A 24,483-nucleotide genomic window follows, 5' to 3' on the forward strand; every position below is an offset into this window, starting at 1 on the left:
CTTGTTTCACTTAAACACAAACACATACACACACCATCTCAAAACTCAAAAGACCACTCATCAGGGAGAGGGAAACCCTGAGAACACAGCCCAGATCTATCTTGGCATCCTGAGCCAAGAGCCTCACAGATAGACGGAACAGAATGTAAAGCACCTCTTGTCCCAAAGCAGAAACAAGTGTTAGGTTCTTGTGACCCAAGCTGCGAAACCACTCAGTTGTTTACTGCCAAGACGTGACTGCTTTTGAATGTGTGTCACTGACTCACCATTTTTCTGCACTATGAAATCGCAGATGTCATGGTCCTGGGAGAGATTTCCAAAAACACGCACAGCCTCCAGGATTCCATCCATGTTGTTACTCACGAGGAGCTTTAAGAGCACTGGGTTTGGTGACCAGAGAAATAAAATCAGTGAATTAAAGTTTTAAGTTAAAGGCTATTAGAAACCAATATCATGCTAAATACTGTAACTTAAAAATTAAAAGTGATAATAAAATTCCAATGATAGGGGACATAAGCAAGAACTAAGAAACTAATGTGTCCCCATATTCGACTTTCTTAGAATTAAATCAGGCTCTTAGATACTTGTACCAGAAGTCAGAAACTATAAACGCCTCTAGTTCTGTGTTTAGTTAACAAAGTCAAAACCTTAAATGAACATGCATCTCCCCAAACCCAACTCTGAACCTTACATTCAGCAATATATAGCTTTCTGTCTTGAATTATGGAATTCTTCACTTTGTAGTAAGATAAGTTGTTGATAGTTGCCGTAGTGTTGATCACCAGCTCCTCACAATCATCAATTGACTTGGATTCTGAAATAAAGTGAGCATAATAACCTCAGATATGCAGATGACACCACCCTTATGGCAGAAAGTGAAGAGGAACTAAAAAGCCTCTTGATGAAAGTGAAAGAGGAGAGTGAAAAAGTTGGCTTAAAGCTCAACATTCAGAAAACTAAGATCATGGCATCTGGTCCCATCACTTCATGGCAAATAGATGGGGAAACAGTGTCAAACTTTATTTTGGGGGCTCCAAAGTCACTGCAGATGGTGACTGCAGCCATGAAAAGACACTTACTTCTTGGAAGGAAAGTTATGACTGACCTAGATAGCACATTAAAAAGCAGATATATTACTTTGCCAACAAAGGTCTGTCTAGTCAAGGCTATGGTCTTTCCAGTGGTCATGTATGGATGTGAGGGTTGGACTATAAAGAAAGCTGACCGCCGAAGAATTGATGCTTTTGTACTGTGGTGCTGGAGAAAACTCTTGAGAGTCCCTTGGACTGCAAGGAGATCCAACCAGTCCATCCTAAAGGAAATCAGTCCTGGAAGGACTGATGCTGGAAGGTGGAAGGACTGATGCTGAGGCTGAAACTCCAGTACTTTGGCCACCTCATGCGAAGAGTTGACTCATTGGAAAAGACTCTCATGCTGGGAGGGATTGGGGGCAGGAGGAGAAGGGGACGACAGGGGATGAGATGGCTGGATGGCGTCACCGACTAGATGGACATGGGTTTGGGTGAACTCCGGGAGTTCGTGATGGACAGGGAGGCCTGGTGTGCTGCGATTCATGGGGTTGCAAACAATCGGACACGAGTGAGCAACTGAACTGAACTGAACTGAACTGAAGGGTATCAAAGACTCACTGCAGGGCAGAAGCCACGACCTCCTAACTACAGCCCAGCTGGTGCAGGGACCCACCACTGTCCCAGGCAAGGTCTACATGAATGCCATGTTGTTGCTTTATTTCCCATGACTCTTCCTACAGGGAAATGCACCCACGGCCGGGGACCACTCCAGGCCAGCATTTGGAACACTCTAAGCTCAGTCCCTCTACCCAGGGGTCTGGAAAAGTCAGGCCGATCTAGTCCCTGTATGCAAAGGTGATCAGAGCTGGCATACCCTGACCCAGAACTATCCCGGGGCTTGCACCTTGGGAGTCTGTTCCCCGGACCCTGGACCTCCCAACAGAATGGCCCTTGGGTCATAATCCGTCTATAATTCCTATCAGTGTGGCCTTCCAAACACGCAGGCTCTGACCACCTCTCACCTCCTCTACCACCACCTAATCCATTTTTCACCTCCTCACTGGCTTCTCTTCTTCGCCTTGGCCTCCTTGAGCCTGCCCTCAATGTGTGGATCCTTTAAAAGTCAGTCAGACAACGCCACTCATCTCCCCCGGCCCACAGGCCCGACCTGGCTGCCCAGTCCTTACCTCCCGGGCCTTATTTGCTGCTCCAGCCTCAGGTCCCTGATGCCAACCACACCAGTCTTTCCCTCTTTTTGAGCATTTCATCCTGAGCCTGCCCAAGAACTTTGCACTGCTAGTGCCCCTGTCTAGAATATTCCTTCCTCCAGTTATCCTGGCTCACTCCTCATGTCCTTCTGGCTGCTGCTTAGCTATCACCTTATTGGACACAGTCTCCTCAGCCACTCTGTATAAAATAGCATTGTTACCCACATCCCCTCCCCTTCTTCCCTATAACACATGGAACGACCTGACTTATGTGTTTAATGTCTGTCTTCCAGCTCTAAGTTGTAAGCTCCATGAGACTAAGGACTCATTCTTTTCATCATCACATTCTCAGCATTTAGAACAGTGTCTGCACAGAGTGATGCTCAACAGATGAGTAAGAACCTGGTGTATACCACAGGGAACTCTACTACACACTCTGTAATGACCTGTCTAGGAAAAGAATCTAAAGAAGAATGGAGATGGTGAACAGCAGTGAAGAGGCTGGGGTGTCCTCTGCTCCTGGGCCTTCTCCAACATTGGCTCCAGCCTTCCCAAGACTCCCATCCTGGCGACTCCAGCAGGGCCTCTGCCTCGGCCCTCGGGCACCATGTAGACCAACATCCAACAGCCAGTGAAGGTTTACACACTCAACAAGGGCCAACAGCGGCGCCAGGCATGTTATCTAGCAACGTGGAGAGGCTGAAGGGCATGTCCCAGCTAGTCAGGGTCTGACAAAATGTGGTCCACTGGAGAAGGGAATGGTAAACCACTTCAGTATTCCTGCCTTAAGAACCCCATGAACAGTATGAAAGGGCAAAACAGCATTAAAAGATGAGCCCCCCCTAGGTTGATAGGTGTCCAATATGCTACTGGGGAAGAGAAGAGAAACAGCTCCACAAAAAGTTTAAGAGGTAGAGCCAAAGCAGAAACAACGCCCAGCTGTGGATGTGTGTGGGGGTAGAAGTAAAGTCCGATGCTGTAAAGAACAATACTGCATAGGAACCTGGAACGTTAGGTCCATGAATCAAGGCAAATTGGGAGTGGTCAAACAGGAGGTGGTAAGAGTAAACATTGATATTTTAGGAATCAGTAAACTAAAATGGATGGGAATGGGCAAATTTAATTCAGATGACCGTTATATCTACTACTGTGGGCAAGAATCCCTTAGAAGCAATGGAGTAGCCCTCACAGTCAACAAAACAGTCTGAAATGCAGTAGCTAGGTACAATCTCAAAAATGAAAGAATGACCTTGGTTCATTTCCAAGGCCAACCATTCAACATGACAGTAATGTCCCAACCACTAATGCCGAAGAAGCTGAAGTTGAATGATTACATGGAGACTTACAAGACCTCCTAGAACCAACAGCAAAAAAAGACATCCTTTTCATTATATGGGACTAGAATGCAAAAGTAGGGAGTCAAGAGATACTTGGAGTAAAAAGCAAGTTTGGCCATGGAGTACAAAATGAAGCAGGGCAAAGGCTAACAGAGTCTTGCCAAGAGAACTCATTGGTCATAGCAAATACTCTGTTCCAACAACACAAAAGATGACTCTACACATGGACATCACCAGATGGTCAATATTAAAATCAGATTGATTGTATTCTTTGCAGCCAAAGATGGGGAAGCTCTATACAGTCAGCAAAAACAAGACCTGGAGCTGACTGTGGATCAGATCATGAGCTCCTTATTTCAAAACTTAGGCTCAAATTGAAGAAAGTAGGGAAAACCACTGGGCCATTCAGGTATGACCTAAATTAAATCCCTTATGATTATATAGCTGAGGTGATGAATAAATTCAAGGGACTAGATCTGGTAAACAGAGTGCCTGAAGAACTCTGGAAGGAGGTTCATACCATGTACAGGAAGGAGATGGTGACTAAAACCATCCCCAAGAAAAAGAAATCCAAGAAAGCAAAGTGGTTGTCTGAGGAGGCCTTACAAATAGCTGAGAAAACAAGAGAAGTGAAAGGCAAAAGAGAAAGGAAAAGATATACCCAATTGAATGCAGAGTTCCAGAGAACAGCACAGAGAGATAAGAAAGATTTCTTAAGTGAACAATGCACAGAAATAGGGGGAAACAATAGAATGGAAAAGACTAGAGATCTCTTCAAGAAAATCAGATACCAAGGGAACATTTCATGCAAAGATGGGCATAATAAAGGACAGAAACAGCAAGGATTTAACAGAAACAGAAGAGATTAAGAAGAGGTGGCAAGAATACACAGAAGGACTGTACAAAAAAGATCTTAATGACCCAGATAACCACAATGGTATGATCACTCACATCCTGGAATGTGAGGTCAAGTGGGCCTTAGAAAGTATTACTATGAACATAGCTAGTGGAGGTGATGGGCTTCCAGCTGAGCTATTTCAAATCCTAAAAAATGATGCTGTTAAAGTGCTGCACTCAATATGCCAGCAAATTTCGAAAACTCAGCAGGGGCTACAGGACTGGAAAAGGTCAGTTTTCATTCCAATCCCAAAGAAGGGCAATGCCAAAGAATGTTCAAACTACTGCACAATTGCACTCATTTCACACACGAGCAAGGTAATACTCAAAATCATTCAAGCCAGGCTTCAACAGTATGTGAACTGAGAACTTCCAGATGTTCAAGCTGAATCTAGGACAGAGGAACCAGAGATCAAATTGCCAACATCTGCTGGATCATAGAAAAAGCTAGGGAATTCCAAAAACATCTACTTTTGCTTCACTGACTATGCTAAAGCCTTTGACCGTGTGGATAACAACAAACTTTAAAAATTCTTAAAGAGATGAGAATAATATCAGGCATCTGACCTGCCTGGTGGTATGGTCTGATATATCTGTATCCAGGTCAAGAAGCAACAGTTAGAACTGGACATGGAACAACAGTCTGGTTCCAAATCGGGAAAGGAGTACATCAAGGCTGTATATTGTCACCCTGCTTCTTTAACTTATATGCAGAGTATATTGTGCGAAATGCCGGGCTGGATGAAGCAAAGGCTGGAATCAACCATGAACATTCACTGGAAGAAATTGTGTTGAAGCTGAAGCTCCAATACCTTGGCCACCTGACACGAAGAGCTGACTCACTGGAAAAGCCCCTGATGCTGGGAAAGGTTGAGGGCAAGTGGAGAAGGGGACGACAGAGAAGGAGATGGTTGGATGGCATCACCGACTCAACAGACAAGAGTTTGAGCAGACTGCAGGAGACAGCGAAGGACAGGGAGCCTGGTGTGCTGTGGTTTGTGGGGTCGCAAAGAGTGGGACACGACTTAGTGACTGAACAACAACAACATGTGTATAACTAATTCACTTTGCTGTACAGCAGAAAGTAACATGAAAAAGTCAATTAACTACACTCCAATAAAATGTTTTAAAAAGTAAGAACTTGAACCTCCCTGGAAATATCAACTTACAAAACGGAAAGCTGTAGCATTTCAGTGTCTTGGGGGCGGATCAGGATAAAGCTTATATGAAAAATTTTTGGAGATAGTAATAATAATAAACTCCATTGTTGTAAAAAATAATAATAATAAGTGGTTAATGAATGCAAGAATGAGTGAATGAATGAATGAACGAATCCTTTAGCTTAGCAAATAAGACCCTTAGTAATTTTATCCCTGCCTTCCACTCCATCTCCAGACTCATCTCCTGGTGACTTAGGCCACAGTACAGTGAAGGGCGGATGTTGGGGGCCGGTCGGGAGACTCCTGTGGTGTCCAGACAGCAAAAAGCTGAGGTGGGGGTGATGACCTAGGATGACCTCTGGGTTCCTGGATTACAAAACTGGATGGACAGCAATCCCATTCTCCGAATTAATGGGAAGAAGGTCCAGTTGGGGGTAAGGTCATGAGTTAGATCTCTTGGGGTACTTCTGAAGTAGCCACAGTTGATGAGATTAGGTAAGGCAGTTAGGTGGACATACAGGTCTGGAAGTCAGAGAAGTCAGGAGTCGGGTTATACTTAACTGGCTACAGCAGTCTCTGCCTCGCTTCGGGCGCAGTGCATGGCCCCCCAGTGCCTGGAGAACATTTGCCCCCCTCGCTGCCTGGCCATCGGCCATCGCCTGCCTGGGAAAGAGTCACCGCGGTGCCTGTGCGTGTCTTGGGCCCTGACTTGCCCACTGGGTTTTAGTGGTTAAGTAGTGCCTTTACCTCTTAAAAAAAAAATAAACTGAATACAGTTGATAAACAGTAGTACATCAAATGTAGAACACAAGGATTCAATCTTTTTATAGATTACACTCCTAAAGTTATTATAAAATAACTGGCTGCAATTCCTGCCCTGTATGGTACATCCTGTTGCCTATCTATTTTATACATCGTAGTTTGTGCCTCTTAATCCCATACTCCTATCTTGCCAGCCCCCACCCCCAGACACTTCCCTCTGCCCTGGTAACCACTAGTTAGTTCTCTATTTCTGCGAGTCTGTTTCTGTTTTGTTGTCTTCATGTGTTTATTTTTTTAGATTCCACAAATCAGTGACATCATTACAGTATCTGTCTAACTTATTTCACCTAGCGTAATATCCTCCAGGTCCACCCACGATACTGTGAATGGCAACATTTCATTCTTTTTTATAATTAAATAGTACCGTTTATCTCCTGTATGAAGCCAAAGCTCCTCAGGGATAAGAGGGAGGTTGTGAGCTGGGCAGGAGGACTGTGCTAGCTCTTACACTTTCTGATTTAATTATCTCTCCTTACGGCCTTCTTTTCATTAAAGAGAATGATCTTTTCATAGTCTACTCTATTCAAAGGGAAATTCAGTCATTTGTTACCCTACAGAGAACACACACTGGCCCTTCAGCCAGGGGTCCCTCTGCCCCACCCCACAGCAGCCAGCATGGGTCCCGTACCTGGTAGAAACGCAAAGAATATTTGGAGAAAGCAAGAATAAATGAGATCCTAATTGCCTGTGTTCTTAGTTCAAATACACGAAAGTATTAGTCACTCAGTCGTGCCCAACTCTTTGGGACCCCGTAGACTGCAGACCTCCTGGCTCCTCTGTCCATGGGATTTTCCAGGCAAGGATACTAGAGAGGTTTGTCATTCTCTTCTCCAGGGGATCTTCCCGACCCAAGTGTGTCTGTCTCCAGAGTATCCTCACTTGCTTGGCCGTGACTCTGGAGCTGGAATCCTGATTGTCTACCTGCTGGCTGTGTGACTGTGTGCAAGTCATTTAACCTCCTTGGGGCTCAGTTTCCTTGTCTGCAAAGTAGGGTAATAATCGCAGCTACATTACTAAGTTTAAATGTGTTAATACATGTAAAGGGCTTATAAAACTGTATGGCACATTGCAGGTGCTAAATAACCATCTGTGAGATGCATGGACGGGCTATCCAGAAAGATGGCTCCCAGGGAATGGCTTGGGTGAGTGTCTAACACTTAGCAAAGAGGAAGTCTCAGCCCCAGTTCCCTCTATCCTGGGACTGACGATGCTAGACGTTGGGCGGTGTCCAGGGATCTGTTTTTTTCCTTGCCTTGGTGGTAGAATTAGTTAGCTCGCCCAGAAAAAGAAGGCTAGCTCTTATGTATCACCACCTAAAAGGTGAGGTGCCCCTGTAGGACCTCACGTTTGGGAGCAGGAAGAACATTTGGCATCCGGGACAAGACAGGAGGCATTCACAGCTACCAGGCATCTACCATGAAGGGCTCCAAGCACTTTACATGCATTTAACCCCACAAAAGTTAATTTTTAATAGTGCCTCTATTCAAATGCACTTACAAGCATCTGTGCTGAGATTAGTTACTCAGTGGTGTCTGACTCTTTGCAACCCCATGGACTCTAGCCTGCCAGGCTCCTTGACCAGGTCCCTTCTCCAGGGATCTGGTTGCTATCCTTCACTGAAGCAGAGATACAAGGTGGGAACCAGCAGAGATCAGCAGAGGGGACTTTGTAGAGCTCAGAGCATTCATCCCTGCAGCTGAGCTGCCAAGGGGAGGGTGGAGGTGTATGATCCTCTATCAAGATAACTTTACCCCTCACCCCCATAAAGCTCTTTGAGGGAGGTCAAATCGTTCCAGAGACAGAAAAGACAAGGGATCCCTCTGCTTGCCCTAACAACTGCCCGCCACCATGGGCCAGGTAGAAGGCTTTCTCCACATATGTTTAACCTCAGACAGCACTGAGCTCTAACACAGAGACTGAAGCATTCTCGAATGAGAGCGCTCACCACCTGTGTTGGGGCCGGCCAGGGAGAGGGAGTTCGAAAAAGAAAATGCAGATTCCCGGGTTCCACACCTCACCTGATCAGTCACAGCCTCTAAGGGTGGGGTTTAGAATCTGTGTCTTTCATGAGCTCCCTGCATGATTCTTACGCACAGTTTCTGAAGTGCCAGATTTGAGTTTCATTGGTCACTTTAGAGCAAAAAATAGAAAGTAGGTTATGCGTAAGTACCAGTAACCTCAAGAAAGTATACTGGAGAGACCTCACGTGGGAATCCCCCAGTGACAAAGGCAGAGTAGCTACCCTCCCAGGGGACTTGATGATGGAGGTACAGAGGGGACAGGCCCAGCCTCCTGAGGACTCTAGCCAAGGCCCCTTGGTTATTTAACCCTAGAGCTAAGAGCTCCGGCCCAATCTGCTCTCTGCCTCTTTCCTCTGCCTCCAAAGCATTACTTGCCTAGAATTCAAACTGAAATTATCCACTGTATTATATTTTTAGTTAATAGGTAGAAATGTAATTTCTAAGCTCATAAAATATATGTAAGACCAGGAATGTTCTCACTTCACATATGAATAACTGCAATAAAATGAAACATGAAGAGCTTTCTTTCTTGACTATCCACAATGATGTGCTCCCAGTCCAGGTATCTGAGGGCAGATCCTCAGGCTCTCCCCAGGTAGCTACAGTCAGGTGAAGCGATTTGGCCTGCCAACAGATGAGAACTCATCCGGTGGGTTTCAGGCTCCTGCCAGCTCCTCACTAGCCAGAGAGGCTAAAGGTGGTTCTCTGAGCACTGGGTCTCAATAGTTAAGGGGCAGAAGAATTACCTGGGGCAGGTGGGGAGTTGAAATGCATATTTCAACCCATCCTGCAGGCAAAGCAAGGTAAGACCCAGAAACTAGAAAAGGAATCCTAATGAGCCCCATAGCTGATTCTGAGGCAGTTGGATCCCTGACTTCTGGGTGAAGAACTAATCCTCCAGATGCAGAAAGAAGACAGGGAGATACTAGAGTTCAAGTGCTGCAAGGTTTGAAGTTGTTCAGTTCAGTCGCTCAGTCGTGTCTGACTCTTTGCGACCCCATGAATCGCAGCACACCAGGCCTCTCTGTCCGTCACCAACTCCCGGAGTTCACTCAGACTCACGTCCATCGAAGTCAGTGATGCCATCCAGCCATCTCATCCTCTGTCATCCCCTTCTCCTCCTGCCCCCAATCCCTCCCAGCATCAGAGTCTTTTCCAATGAGTCAACTCTTCGCATGACGTGGCCAAAGTACTGGAGTTTCAAGTTTAGCCGAAGTTGTTAGAGAAACTCAATTTTTGGAGCAGCTCAATGCAGATTTGCACAGACAGTATTATGTGCAGTCAGCAGCTTGGAAGAGAGTTCTAGACTAATGTGTAGATTTTGAGTTATCACATGGAAGCGATATGTCACAAGGACAGACCTCAGTCAGAATTTAAGAATCTTGGGAATTCTCTGGTGGTCCAGTAGTTAAGAATCTACCTTGCGATGCAAGGGGCATGGGTTTGATTCTTGGTCAGGGAACTCAAAAGCCCATATGCTGCAGAGCAACTAAGCCCATGTGCCCCAACTATTGAGCCCACGCGCCACAACTAAAGAGTCCATGCACTGCAACGAAAGATCCCACATGGTGCAATGAAGATTCCATGTGCTGCAACTAAGACCCACAGCCAAACGAAAATACAAGAATTTAAGAATCCTTAAGGTCAGCAACATGTGAGTAACCCTGCCACTTACTAACTTTGTGACTTTTAAAAGTCACTGCATCTCACTGAGCCTGTTTCCTACTCTGTGAAAGGCCTAAAATAACAACCCACTCTCATGTGGCTGCTCACGTGAGGGAACAGATGTTAACACGCTTCTTAAACTGGGTAGCTCCAACGGCGATCATTTTGTAATGCATAGAAATATAGAATCACTGTGTTGTAATCTGGAACATAGTGCTGTAGTTCAATTATATTTCAAAAAACAAATATAGAAAACAAAAAACAAAAAAACTACGCAGCTCTGTAACAAGGGAAGGGAAGGTCAATTACAACCCCACACACCAAAAGCCACGCTCTGTGGCTCAGTCCTCTCAGCCTTCACGCTCTGTGTGTACTCTGTTATGGGCACTTTTCATAAGCTTGTGTATATATGCCTGATATTCCTCCATGATGTACCCTGTTCCTTGAAAGTAGATACCAACCTATACTTTCTTAAACCTTGTGATGGATGGAGTGTTTGTGTCCCCTTCAAATTAATATGTTGAAGCTCTAACCCCCAAAGTGACTGTATTTGGTGATAGGGCTGGTGAGGTATAAAAGTTAAGTGAGGTTGTAAGGGTGGGGCCCTCATCCGATACGACTAGTGCTCTCATAAGACGAGGAGGAGACACCAGAGCTCTCTGCCCATCATGTGAGGACACAGTGAGAAGGGGGCCATCTACAAGCCAGAAAAAGGATTCTCACCTTCTGGCACCTTGACTGGGACGTCCAGCCTACGGACTGTGAGAAATAGATTTCTATTGTTTAAGCTACCCAATCTGTGGTATTTTCTTATGGCAATCTGAGCAGACACTGACTATGTGGTGAGGTTATACAAAGGGCTAAAGTTCAGAGGTTACCCCCAAACATTATTTTCATCAGACATTAAAGCTTCTTTCACAATAAACTCTCAGAGTCTGGTAAGTAGTGGCAAAGTAGATATCTCTGGATGGCAGTTAATTTCCTTGCACACTGGTAGGCAGAGGTGCCCAAGGGAAATGACAAGGCCTAAAAAGTGGAAAGCAGGGGTGCTACAGACTGAACTGTGTCCCTCCCAAATTCATATGTTGAAGCCCCCACCTCTCATGCAGCTTTTAGGAGATAATTAGGGTTAGATGAGATCATAAGGGTGGAGTCATTTTCTGATAGAATTGGTGGCTTTAGAAGAGGAAGACAAAGGAAAAATGCAGCCATCTATGAGCCAGGAAGAAAGGCCTCAAGGGAACTACGCCGGCACCCTGATCTCAGACTTCCAGTCCCCTGAAGTAAGAAGGTAAGTTTCTGTTGTTTGAGTCACAGCCTGTGTTATTTTGTTACAGCATCCTAAGCAGATTAAGGCAGGTTTGGGTGCTTAGCAGTAGGGTGCTGCTGTAACAAATACCTAAAAATATGGGCAGCTTTGGAACTGAGTAATGGGTAGAGGCTAGAGGAGTTCTGAGGGGCATGCTAGAAATACGGATGTTAAAGGTTGTGAAATAAAATTCATATTTTATGGCAAGATACGAAAAATTTAAACTTAACTCTTTTCTGGCCTCTCTCTCCTCACTGTGCTCTGCGTATCTGCCAAACCTCTCCCTCAGTAGCAATATCTGCTCAACCATAAAGAGCAACATTCTCCTAGCATCAGGACAAGTCCCTCCTTAAAAGATAATAGCCCTTCTTGACTGTGTAAGGGGTCACATGGCACACCAGGATGATGCTTAGACCTGGATAACGTAAACTGTCAATAACACATCATTTGATGTAGAGCCCTCTGTCTCAAAAAATCTTATACAACTGTGCCTTGATTTCTAACCAGTGGAAAAGTTCTCAAGAGCTTTCTGAGATGTTCTTCCTGGGTTACAATCCTCAAATTTGGCTTGAATAAAATTTTCCAATTCTTTCTTAGATTCACTGATTACTTTTTCATTGACAAGGTGATTCTGGTAAAGGGTGAAAGACAAGAGAAAGCTTCCATCTTCTTAAAGAACACAGAAATAGTCATGAGTACAATGCTGTTAGAGAAATGGACATTAAAGGCCACTCTGGCAAAGTCTCAGATGGAAAGGAGGAGCTGCAAGAAAGGAGATCCTTGTTATAAAGTGGTAAAGAACTTGGCTGAATTGTATTCTAGTGTTTTGTGGAAGGTCTAACTTGCAAGCAATGATATTGGATGTTTAGCTAACATTTCCAAGCAGAGTGTTTAAGAAGAGGCTTGGCGCTTCCTGACTACTTATTAGCATGTAAGAAGAGAGGGATGGGCTTCCCTGATAGCTCAGTTGGTAAAGAATCTACCTGCAATGCAGGAGACCCCGGTTCGATCCCTGGATTGGGAAGATTCCCCTGGAGAAGGGATAGGCTATCCACTCCAGTATTCCTGGGTTTCTCTTGTGACTCAGTTGGGAAAGAATCTGCCTGCAATGCCAGAGACCTGAGTTCAGTCCCTGGGTTGGGAAGATACCCTGGAGAAGGGAAAAGCTACCCACTCCAGTATTCTGGCCTGGAGAATTCCATGGACTGTATAGTCCATGGGGTTGCAGACTCAGACACAACTGAGTGACTTAAGGGATGAATTGAAGATGAAACTTTTAAGCAACAGGAGCTAGAACTTGAAGACTTGGAAACCTCTCAGCCTGCTCATATTGCAAGAAATAAGAAAGCATGTACTGGAGGGAACACCACATGTGTGATTGTCTTATCACTCAGTACAGAGTTTGAGAGATTATGTGAGCAGAAGCACTGCCAGTCTGAACTGAAGGGGGCAGAGACAGGACCAAGTGAAGGAAGCTGTCAGACTCCTTGGACTTGACAGGGCAGAGTGTAGAGCTATTTAGTTGGGAATATGCACTATTTTGCAAGTAGAGGAGAGAATGACCCCAGCAGTGATTCAGAGATCACCAGAGCCACTGCCTCAGTTTCAGCAGGTCACACTGGTCTTCATCCCAAAGCCTTAAGGGCAAGACTGCCCTGCAGAGCCCTGTGGCCTAACTGACAGAGCTGTGGAGGCAGGGCCACTGCCCCAGTGGGTCTGGAGGGAATAGCATGTAACCAAAGAGGATTACTCTCAAGCCTTAAGATCTTATGGAATTCACTTCGTTAGGTTTGGGCCCTGGTGGGGACACATCACACTTCCCTTTTTCCCTATTTCTTGCTTTTGGAATAGGACCATCTATCTTGTGCTGGTCCTGCCATGCAGCTTTGCCTATAACTTGTCTGATTTCTCTGGTTCAAGCAGGAGAGGAATTGTTCCTTAGGAGGTCTCATATCTCACAACTCATGATAGCTGATTTAGACGATATTTAAACAAGATCTGGGACCTTAGACTTCAGAGTTGATGATGAAATTAATTAACAAATTTTGGGGTTGTTGAGATGGAATGAAAGTATTCTGCACATGGGCAAATCAGGAATCTGGGGAGGTGGGGGATCAGAGGTAGGATATTATCAACTGCATTGTGTCCCCTCCCCCAAATTTATATGTTGAAGCCTTAAACCCTAATGTGATTATTTCTGGAGACAGGACTTTTAGGAGGTCAAGTTAAATGAGATCATAAGGGTAGAGTCTGTATCAGATAGGATTGATGGTGTTACAAGAGAAAGATCGTTCTCTCATGTGTACCTACACACACTGAGGAAAAGCCACAGGGGAATGAAGCTACCTGCCAGTCAAGAAGAGGGCTCTCACCAGAACAGAATCAGCTGGCACTCTGATCTTACAATCCTAGCTTCCAGAGCTGTGAGAAATATGCTTGTGTTGTTTAAGCCACCCAGCCTGCAGTGTTTTATTATGGCAGCTCCAACTGTCTAATACAGCGGAAAAGATGGGACCTGGAGTCTATAATTGCGGATAATGTAAAAAGCTGAAAAAATAAAAGACAAATAAACTTTAATTATGTGGACTAATCCAGGAAAAATCTGGAATTTTAAACTCTGTGCTTAGTTGGCCAATTTTGATAATTTGATTGGCAAGCTTTTTTTTTTTTCAATAAAATTTGTGATATAATTCACATACCATAAAATTCACTCTTTTAAAGTGTACAGTTCAGTGGGTTTTAGTAATACTTCTGGTAGCTCAGATGGTAAAGAATCTGCCTGCAATGCAGGAGGCCTGGGTTCGATCCTTGGGTAGGGAAGATCCCCTGGAGAAGGAAATGGCAACCCACTGCAGTATTCTTACCTGGGAAAAGCCATGGACAGAGGAGCCTAACTGGCTACAGTCCATGCGGACACAAGAGTTGGACATAAGAGTCGACTTATGATTTCAGGAGGATGTATTACTATTTTTTTTCTTTTTTTAAAAAGCTGGATTACTTTTGAGGCAGTTCTGAACAGAAGACAAATGAATTTCCTGTCACAACTGAGAAGGCTCATTAAAGCAAGCAGGTTGTACTGCTAAAACCCTCACAGAACCCCAGTCCATCTGAGGCCGCGTTTCTTACCCAGTGTGGCAAGGAGAAGGCCGACGATGTGCGAGTGGGCGGCGATGGCTGGGCCCACGCCTGGGTGGATGGCCAGGTTGGCGAGCACACGGGTCAGTTTGATGAGCACGTCCTCTGCCTGGGCCGGCCTCGGTGCCTTGGGACGCTCGTCTCCTTCCCCACAGTGCTTCCCAGAATGCAGATCCAGTTTGTAGAATGTGTGGAATAAAGACAGCAGAGTGGGGATGCTCCCTTTCTCCTTGGAAAACTGCTCACGAGCCTGGTTATTTTTCGCTGTCAGGTTGCCAAGAATAAAAACAATGCGAACAACTAAATCCTGCAATAAATTAAAGACAAAGAGTTATGAGAGCAAAGGGGCTGGGACAAGCTGTTGGGAAGAGGACAGTATTTAATCAATTCATGAATTAATTAATAGTAAGATAGAACACGTCTGGTTTCTGCTCACTTGTACAGTATTTGATTCCCAGGATTGGTGCAAAGTGACAGAGGAGATTAAAAGCATTTGGCAGCAATGAAGAATGGAAACTGATTGATGCTGTTAGCAAGGTCTATTAACTTCAGATCCTTCATCTGAAATTCAGGCTGGCTTTTTTTTCCCTTCAGAAAACAATTAGTTGAGTGAGATGACATTACTAACAATGTGTTATATAAATCTAAGTCTTGACACAAACAGGTTTCTTGAGCACCCAAATCTTTTCCTAAAAGTTCACCTCCTTCTCAAAATGGGGTGTCTGTCCCATAGGGCGGACAGTTTGTGTTACATCAGACTTTCTCAGCCAGGGCACTGCTAATTCCTTGTTATGGGGGACTGTTTATGTTTAGTGGCACCCCTGACCTCTCTTACTAGATACCAGAAGCACTTCCTCACATACCACAACCAAAAATGTTTCAGGGTCCCGTGGGGGCAAAATTGCCCGCAGATGAAAACCACCATTACAGAGTATTTACCACTTTAAAGCAGCGTTTGTTTTTCTTGAGCAGAGTAGTGGTTACATGGCTGATGCTTTTATAACTGTTTGCTAAATGGTACATATGTGTTTTGAGCACTTTTCTGTATATAAGCCGTTGTTGTTTAGTCGCTAAGTTGCATAGGACTCTTTGCGACCCAAATGAACCGAACTGTGCAAGGCTCCTCTGTTCATGGGATTTCACAGGCAAGAAGACTGGAGTGGGCTGTCATTTCCTTCTCCAGTATATAAGCTATATTTAATAACAAATAAACGTTTCTTTAAAATCTCAGCTGAGGACAGTTTATGACTGAACAAGAAACAGAAACAACTGTGCTCTTAATTGGACAACAGTGGCCAGACAGACCAGTTCTGTTGTTAAAGGAACACTTACAGAGGGGCTACAACTAGCCAGGGTGCTGATACTCATTGTGTGGGTGCTGTTTACAGACCAGAAACAGGCTTGGAGAAGCCGCCCTTTTCACAGCCAGTGAGGGGTGGAGTTAGGATTTGAACCCCAGATTACCCAGACCTGGAGTCTTCGGTACACAAGTGCCTCCCAAGTGGCTTGTTATTCACCTCCTTTGCCTTGCCTGCTTTTTGAGCAGTAAAGGAATTATCTCCTTTCAAATGCAAATACAAATATAAGGAGGAATTCCACAAACCCTACCTTATCAGATCTGTAGTTAGCAGCAGCCTTAAGGAATTGGGACAGAGGGCAAAGGGCTGGGCCAGTTTTTCTCCAGGTGGGACCTGGGGGATGGGAGCAGCCCCAGCACTGCGTGTGGCCTGGAGAGTGGAGGATCCAGGACAAAGGGCAAGACGCTGGGGCTTGCCTGCGTCTGCTCTGCCAATACCAGCTTGTTCCTGCTTGTTCTTGAAAACGTTTTCTCTGGCCCTGGTGGAGAAGCAGCCAGGCTGCTGCTTGTGCAGCTGTGAGCCATTTGCCAACACTAAGAAAGGACAGAGTCTAACACGATGTGCGCTGGCCCAGGAGAGTGTTCACACCCCGGAAAACCTCAGCTGGGCAGTGTGCAACCCATCACGCAGGTAGACCAGGCAGGGGACTCACTCCTGCCCCCACCACAACTGGAATGCTAGTCCTTGGGTACATTTTGAATGCTGGGCTCTAGGGGAATGCACACATATACAAACAGGGATGAGGCAAGGAGCTCTGAAGAGTTCACCATCTACTTGAGAAGACAAGGCTAACAATAAGTGGAGAAACTGCAAAGACTGAAAGGGCTAAGGAAGAAACTAGACACCCAAGGGGATTATGGTTCCCAGCTAGAGAGCCAGGCAGCCTGGGTCCCACTTCACTTGGCCTTACAGATTAACTCATCTGTAAAATGGGGGAAATACTGTGACGCAAAACTAAATGAGACCAAACAGATAAAGCACAGACTGTAGTGAGCGATGATTCAGGCACTGTTCGGAATCCTTTACTATCAGCAAAATACTAGTAGTGTTAACCTATGTGGGAAAGACCCAGAGGTCTTAGAGGAGTCTAGATAAGAGGACACTCAGTGAACAGGGGGTGGCAGCGGGAGAGGTTAGCAAAGTTATGACCATGGTTTTGAGTTCAACCTTGATAAATTAATAAAAGCAGATATGTGGTGTGGGGGATAGGTGAGTTGACACTGGGAAAAGGCGCATGTCTTGAGAAAGAACACCTGGGGCAGTCCCTTTCCGGGTCTGGGGTCACCTTGTTTGTGTCTGATCACCAGACAGTTCCCTAAAGAAGCTGAAGCAGGTAGGTCTTAAATCTAAACCAAGCTCACAAAGTTGTGTTATAAAACTCCAGTTCCCCTTCACGTGAAACCAGTGGTTACTTCATGTAATCCCCTGTGGGGCAGGCCTTTCCCTGGGCTCTGGAAAAGAGTACTCTCTCCCTCCCTTGTCACACCCAACAGCAAAGCAGACCATTTTCCAACCAAGACAGAGGCTGTTTCTGAGAACTAGGCTCCTTGAAGGAAAATTCCACTGTGTTTTCTAAACTGAGGAGCAAGAGCTTTTCCCATAAAGTCTGATACACAATTTCTGATTAAAGACTCTGCACTAGCCCTACCTCTGAAAATGGTAATAATTACTATTATTACTAATAGTAGTAGCAGCAACTAATGCTCTGTGTTTATGATGCACCAATCACTGTTCCAAGCACCTAGGTATACAAATTAACTAATTCTCTGAAGTGACAATTTGCAGTTCCTTAATTGGAACAAAATGTTCCCACAATCCGGATAGCCACCTCCCTCATGCCCTAGGCAGTAGTTATGGCCAACATTTCTAGACTTCCCGGTGTTCCCTGGACTTGCTCTTATTTCCACAAAAGCACATTAAGCAAGACAGGAAAGACATGATCAGTGTTTTTAAATGACTTCTTAAAGCACACAATAAACAGCTGCATTCTGTTGGCTAAATCATCAAGAGAATTAATTTACCTCCTAAGATTTGTCTTCTGAAGGATGCTAGACTATTTGTTCCACCCCTTTCCCTCTGGCTAGCTCTGCCACTTCACCTCTACCTCCAATGTTTGTTTTTCTGGTTGGTCTAGCTCAGAAGACTCCTCTGGCCCTGTACCACCTCCAACTATCACTGCTGATTTGCTGACCAGATCTCTGGCTGCAGGTAAAAGCAGGTTTCCCTCTAGGTCCTCATTCTTCAAAATTCAAACTTCTACCCACCATCACATTTGGTCCCACCTGGGAAGACTGGGTGCTGCTTTTCCTGCTTGAAAACCTTCCTCAGGCCCCTGCCACTTTTAAAATTCTTTGATTCAAATATCTCCGAGGGTCCTAATATGGCACAGGTTATTAAGCCTGATACGGGGATAAGAAACTCTAGGCTTTAGGGCAGGAAGAGTTAACGCTGCCGCAGTGCCTCTCTCCCTGCCTTCAGATGGAAAAAGGAGGGGGTGGTTCCTGGCAGCAGTGGTGCCAACTGAAGGATGGCATGCAGAATCAACAAATGGGCTGGCAGATTGCACTGTGTGCACCACCAAACTTCCAGCAACTGCTATGCTTGCTACTTCTGTCCTCTTTCTCAGGGCTGTCTAAAGCATCGTCTTCTTTTTCTCCCCTCAATCCTTCTCAAATATGTTCTCCATGAATCTCGAGAGAGAATGGAATAGGCCAGAAGAGGAGCAGGCTCACAGGCAGCTGGCAGAGGTGGTGTTTCGTTACTCCCCTGCCAGTGCTTGTCTGGACTCATCAGGAATCCTGAATGAGGGGGCTGAGGAAGAGGGCCCCTTTGCCCCCCGTGGGTGGTCTGTGCTCTTGAGGTACTCGGCCCCTGAACGGTGTTACCGTGAGGTTTTTTATTGTTCCATAGGTCTATTAAATATCACTTAATTAAAATCCTATAAAGATTTGAAAAATTACACAAAGGCTGAGATCATCAATTTGCAGAGAAATAACTCGCAAAAAACAATTTCATCATTGTGCCATTCTCCGTTGAGGTACAGAGCCTCTCCTTTATTCTAAGACAATATCTGAGAACCACCTATAAATCAGCACTGTTACAGCCTTTTTGTTAAACTGAACACAAAGTTGTTCAGACCACAACTGTGTAGTTTTGAAACAGCAAAATGAAGTGAATCAGGAGAATCTTTTTTTTTTTTTTTTTAAGAAGGCAATCTAGTATAACCAGTTCACATCGACTTTCTAATTTTGCTTAAAAAGGAATCAGCCCAGCAACAACTCTGACCAACCAGAACTCAGACCGGTTCACGCACTAGACGAAGCCTGACCTCAACTGTGCGTCCCAGGTATAGCCGGTAGAAAGCTGAATGTTCTCTTTGGTTTAGCATAAACTGCGCCCTCATGAGCAAACATGTTACTCAATCTGAATGGGCTCCACACGCCTGTAAATCAAATTACTTTAACTGGAACAAAACAAGGAGCAGGACACTGCTGAACAGAGTGGTCTCTGTCAAGTTCCAGCAACAGCCTCTGTGTGGACTGTTACTTTCCATGTGAGAAACACTGGCCTAAAGTCAATGAAGGAGATTTCTCCCTACTCAGAAATGTAGAAACTGAAGGCTTGAAGAGGCTCCCTGGCCCCAGAGTGCCACACTGGTAAAGAGAAGAAGCAGGACTCAGACAATCACTTCTGTACTCACAGATGGATTCCCAAACCACTTCAACCCTCCTCCTCATTCCCATGACCCTCGTCTTCCCCAGGCTCAGCCCCAGCGGCAACCTCTATTCTTCCCTCTCTCATTCAGTCTCCGAGTTCCCTCCACTCTGTCATCTCAGAATCTCCCGACTCCCACTTCCCACACCCACTCTGGCTAACCCAGTCTGTAGACTCTTGTCAGAGATCCTTGACGGGCTCCTCCCTCTGTGACCAAGGTTAACACCACTTCTAGAAGCACAGCTCTTACATCACCCCCTTGTTCAAAATCACCCACTGCCTATAAAACGCCAAAGCCAGCATCTAATTACCATCCAGCCCCACGTGACCACTTCTGCCATTACCTCACTTTACTCCCCACCCACTGTCCACTGCTCCCTGACTCCACACCCTTCCTACCCACAGAACCTTAAAATAACCCATGTGCATAATGTTGACCATGGGGAAGGAACCATATCAAGGTGTCACAGAAAGAATCAACTATATTCAACAGGCTCCATCACTTACTTCAGAGAATACTTCTCCTAAGTCAAGGAAAACATTTTAGAAAGATTTTCAAAAATGGGTTGAAATTGAAGGGGTTGTAAATGTGCTCAAAATTGAAACCCTCCTTTAACCAGAAAATTAAACTCATCAAGATGCCCTCTTTAAATTTTGGTTAGAAACTTCTCACGCAATCTGGATCTGAGAGCTCAATCAGGATTTGCAATTTGCAACATTTACCCAACTTTCCACCCTCAGACAAAACTCCAGTGTTATTCGAGCTTACAGGTGGCTTGAAGAACAGATAAATTTTACCACTGGGAAGACAGACTGCAGTGCTGCAGAAATGCTAATTAACCCCAGGCTACTGAAAGTGGGTCAACAGTTTGCCCAAGTGCTGAGCCATACAAATCAGAAGAATTGGGAGATGCTGGAGGCGCAAAACCAGAATCGAAGTAGAAAATCATTTAAAAATCAGAAGAGATTATACTTGATGCTTATTACATCCACTATCCATCCCACCAACATCCCTTTACTGAGCGCCTACTGTATGCTTCTGAATGCAGCTATCACTCAAAAGCACCAGGGCGATGCTAGAATTTCACTGGGCTCTGTTCTTTTTTTTTAAGTCAACAGACATAAATCAGGCATTTGGGTTCTGTGCTGAGTCGGAGGAGGTGGGCGGGAAGAGCCAGCTCCACAAGGGCAAAGCAGCAGGAGCTGGAAAGAATGAACAAGCTAAGGGCTTTTTGTGCCGCCCGCCCGGTCAGGGGTGCAGACCAAGGCCAAGGCCGAAAAAAGGAGCGAGCTCAGCCAAACGCTCACAGCACCCACTGGGAATGTGGCTGCCGAGAGGCTGGGAAGACAGCCACAGGGCGCTCCTGCCAGGCTGGAGGCGGAGGGCGAGTGGGGAGCCAAGTCACCATATAAAGGCGCCGGGGAAGGGGTGGAGGCGCCTCCCTCGCCAATCCTCTGCAGCCCCAAAGAGGATGGAGGTGGGAGGGGAAGAAAGGTCGCGCTATCCTCTGGCCTGCCGCTCTGCTGTGGTTGCACTGGAGAAGAACAGCTCCAAGGGGGCCAATATTTTTTGCTTTCAGCCCTACGCTCTCCAGACATTCCGAGTCTGTTTTCAACACCAGGATGCCTGAGCACTCTGAATCAGACAGCGTTCACATGCCTGAAGACAGCCACTTGCCCTGGACAAGAGAGACTCAGCTTAACAAGCAGTACAAGCACGGACATGCTAGGGGATTCCCAGACAGTGTTCTCTGAGGCTGACGATTGCCCTGCATCGGGAAGTTCTGTTTCCAAAAGAAACACAAGGAACTGAATGTATCTAAAAGTAGGGAGGGTTAGACAGATAGCTGTTTAATGGACAGGAGTGATGGGAATGTAGATAAAGATTTTTTTTTTTTTTTTGGACTATGACCTTTGTAAAACATTGCCAGACTTACAAGTCTTATTTGAGGGATTTTACCTGATCTCCTGCCCAGTAGATATTTATAGAGGAAATGGGGGAAAATCCTTTTGTGTTCTCCCAAAAAAACAAACCCAAACATATTTTGGTGAGCTGCTAAATGTGGCGACGCTGATGTCAGAGGCACCCCTGAGGCGGGTCTGCTTTGCAAGGCTGCCACAGACCCCGCTCACGCCTTCCACACTGGGCCCATCTGCTTGCACATTTGGTTGTACCAAATGCAGTTTACACCATAAAGCATACAATATGTGCATAGTTCTTAAATGAGATTTGTCATTTAACTGAATTTCGGTCAGCATTTTAAACAGATACATTTCTTTGTGCTCTAGTCTAACTTACAAACCGCACCCCGGCTGACTGCAGTGCTGTGTTTTGGTCTCAGTTTTTGTGTGTGTGGGAACTGGGAGTTGCCAGTTAGACCATGGATCCTGGACCAATCAACCTCATAGACAGACATAAGCCAAAGAAGTTCCCCTTGTTCTCCCTGAGGAAGTCCTTTGTGAGAGCTGGGAGGAGTAGATTCCTTTTCTCTGAGACTGCTGATGAAACCCTTGGCTTGTACCACAGCCATCATATTCTGACAAGCTCGCGTCACTGGAGGGCTATGGGTGGACAGAGTTGTTGTGAACCCAACCAAGCGTTATTTAAAATGAACAAACTGTCCTCAGCTTTGTTGCAAACTTAACAAAGGTTAGATATGGAGATATACTGAAATTTCTCAAAGCAGAAATAAAATTCTGTGGTTGCTTCATTAGCAAATGAATCAAGAACAACTTGTGGCTTGTCTAGCTAACTGAGGATAAGGAATCCTCCCTTCTGCTGCCAGTTCAAGGGTCCCCAGGGCTCACTTTTCCTGAGTAGCCCAGTGTGACCAGTGTTGGAAGCCCATTCGTGCAATGGCTTGGTCTCAGTGTCATCTGTTTTGACACAAGCCTGGCAGAGAAAGTCCCTGGAAGGGTCGAACGGCCCATCTCATTTTCTCTGGCTACGAAAGTGCTCCTTGACTGCCTCAGCAAAAGGCACAAGGCAGGCGGTTATCACCACTTACTGGGGAAACCTACACCAACATCTGGTCTGTCTTGCTGATTTGGTTCCTACTTTGTAAGGGAAATTCACTTTCAGCCACATGCCTGAAGAAGATTGACCCTGCGTGGCTGCTTTGATTAATCACTTTAAAATCTCCTGAGGATTTGTAGAAAACCCTTTGCTGTCAATATTGGGGAAAACAATTTGTTTTAACGGGCCATCTTAATAATTTACACCACAGGTTCCCACACCTGGTCTTCACCTGAGGTGTCTATTAAAAATAGGTTCTCGGGCCCTGTCCCAGACCTGAATCAGGCTCTCCCAGGTGAGGCCTGAGAACCTGTATTTTTAAAACTCCCCAAGTTTAGGAGACAATGATTCAAATCAAGAAAGAATTTGATATCTCACCACTTTAATACCTACTGTTTTTATATCATGTTAAAAAACTAAGAATCCATGTTTCTTTTAAATAATTCTCACAACACAGACGGGTAGAAAATAAAGGTGAAAATGCTCTCCCCACCACCTTTCATTATCAACTGACCTAATAACTGAGACAGATTAAGGACACTCCAAAAAGACCAATTTTCATATGCTGAAGTCAGACTTTTCCTTGAAAAGAGATGAATATGAATAAGGTGTGAAAAAAAAAAACAGGAAAAGATTTTTTACTTTTCACATTTTCTCACTTTTTCTTTTTTTCCCTTTAATGGAATACACTACCAGATGGGGGAGGAAAGATTCCACTTTTCCCAGCAGCCATCAGCTTTGGTGCTACCTGGTTCCAAGCAGGATCTCCCCCTGGTGGACGGGGGAAGCAGCTGGCCAGAGTTTCCTGCTAAGCTCCTCACCTGGGTGGTCAAAAAACACTCAAAGAGGTGTGTGCAGGTGACAGTTCATTTATCACTAGAGAGGGGTTTTCTTTCTTTCTTTTTTTTTTTTTTTGAGATTTTTGTTTCTATGTTCTCCAAAAATACAGTGAGTCATAACATGATTAAATTTAAAAATAAGTCTCAGAGAAATGAAATCTCTGCCAATTATCAATGTAGCCTTCAAACTTTTAAGACAAAGGCAATGCTAACCTCTCAGGACAAAGATAAGGGCTACAGACTGATTACTGAGTCCCTGGGTGACAGCTCTGAACACTAAGAGACTATAACAGGTCCAAAGTGTGCATGTGTCTATAATCCAAGTTAGCCCTGGAGAAACATTTCCTAGAACTGAAACAAAAATAGTTCTAGGAAGTAATAATTCCAGTTTAAAAGTTGCTGGAGGACTGGGGTACATTTCAAAGATCAGTTCAAAAGTCTCAATGTCCAAGTAAACCTCAGGTGGAGCAAAATCTGAGCCACCGAAGATTAATACACTTACATCAGGATGTGGTGTGCGGTTTCTGTTTCTGGAAATCACTTCTATCTCTCGGGAAAGAGGAAAAACAAATCTTATCCAACTAGTCACCTGGGCCAAAGGGAACAGGAACCTAAGATGCTGTGCTGGTCTGAAGTAATTTAAGATCCAGCATTTCTGTTTTGCTGCTGTGTATGGCAGCCCATCAACAAGAAAAATGTGGGGAAAACTATTATTTCCTCCTCCAAAGTAGGAAGAGGAAAGTAAATATTTAAGGAAGAAGTACTAGAGGACTAGACAAAATATATATTGTATAATACTTTACAGATTCCAAAGCATTTCACATACGCAAAATTCATTCTTTCAGCACTTATCGAGTCCGCTACGGCAAGAATCATCTCAGGTTTATAAAGACAAAGCCTGTGTCCTTAGGGAATTCCAATAGTGCATAAGGCAGCTACACAAATGATAACCATTTAGAGAATCACAAAAG

At 45.0% G+C, this 24,483-nt stretch overlaps 1 protein-coding gene across 2 annotated transcripts in view; it reads right to left on the minus strand.

Moving 5' to 3' along the window:
• The window catches only part of ARMC2 (armadillo repeat containing 2), a 224,699-nt gene that overhangs the window by 14,602 nt on the left and 185,614 nt on the right, over positions 1 to 24,483 (minus strand). For both annotated transcript variants that reach the window (XM_069598145.1, XM_069598146.1), the window contains 3 exons: positions 14,577 to 14,892; positions 692 to 814; positions 267 to 380 (listed from right to left, as the gene is read on the minus strand). In XM_069598145.1, the coding sequence (XP_069454246.1) occupies positions 267 to 380; positions 692 to 814; positions 14,577 to 14,892 (553 nt within the window). The remainder of the gene's footprint in view (positions 1 to 266; positions 381 to 691; positions 815 to 14,576; positions 14,893 to 24,483) is intronic.

This window comes from Ovis canadensis, chromosome 8 (assembly GCF_042477335.2).
Source record: "Ovis canadensis isolate MfBH-ARS-UI-01 breed Bighorn chromosome 8, ARS-UI_OviCan_v2, whole genome shotgun sequence".
Classification (NCBI taxonomy): Eukaryota; Metazoa; Chordata; class Mammalia; order Artiodactyla; family Bovidae; genus Ovis; species Ovis canadensis.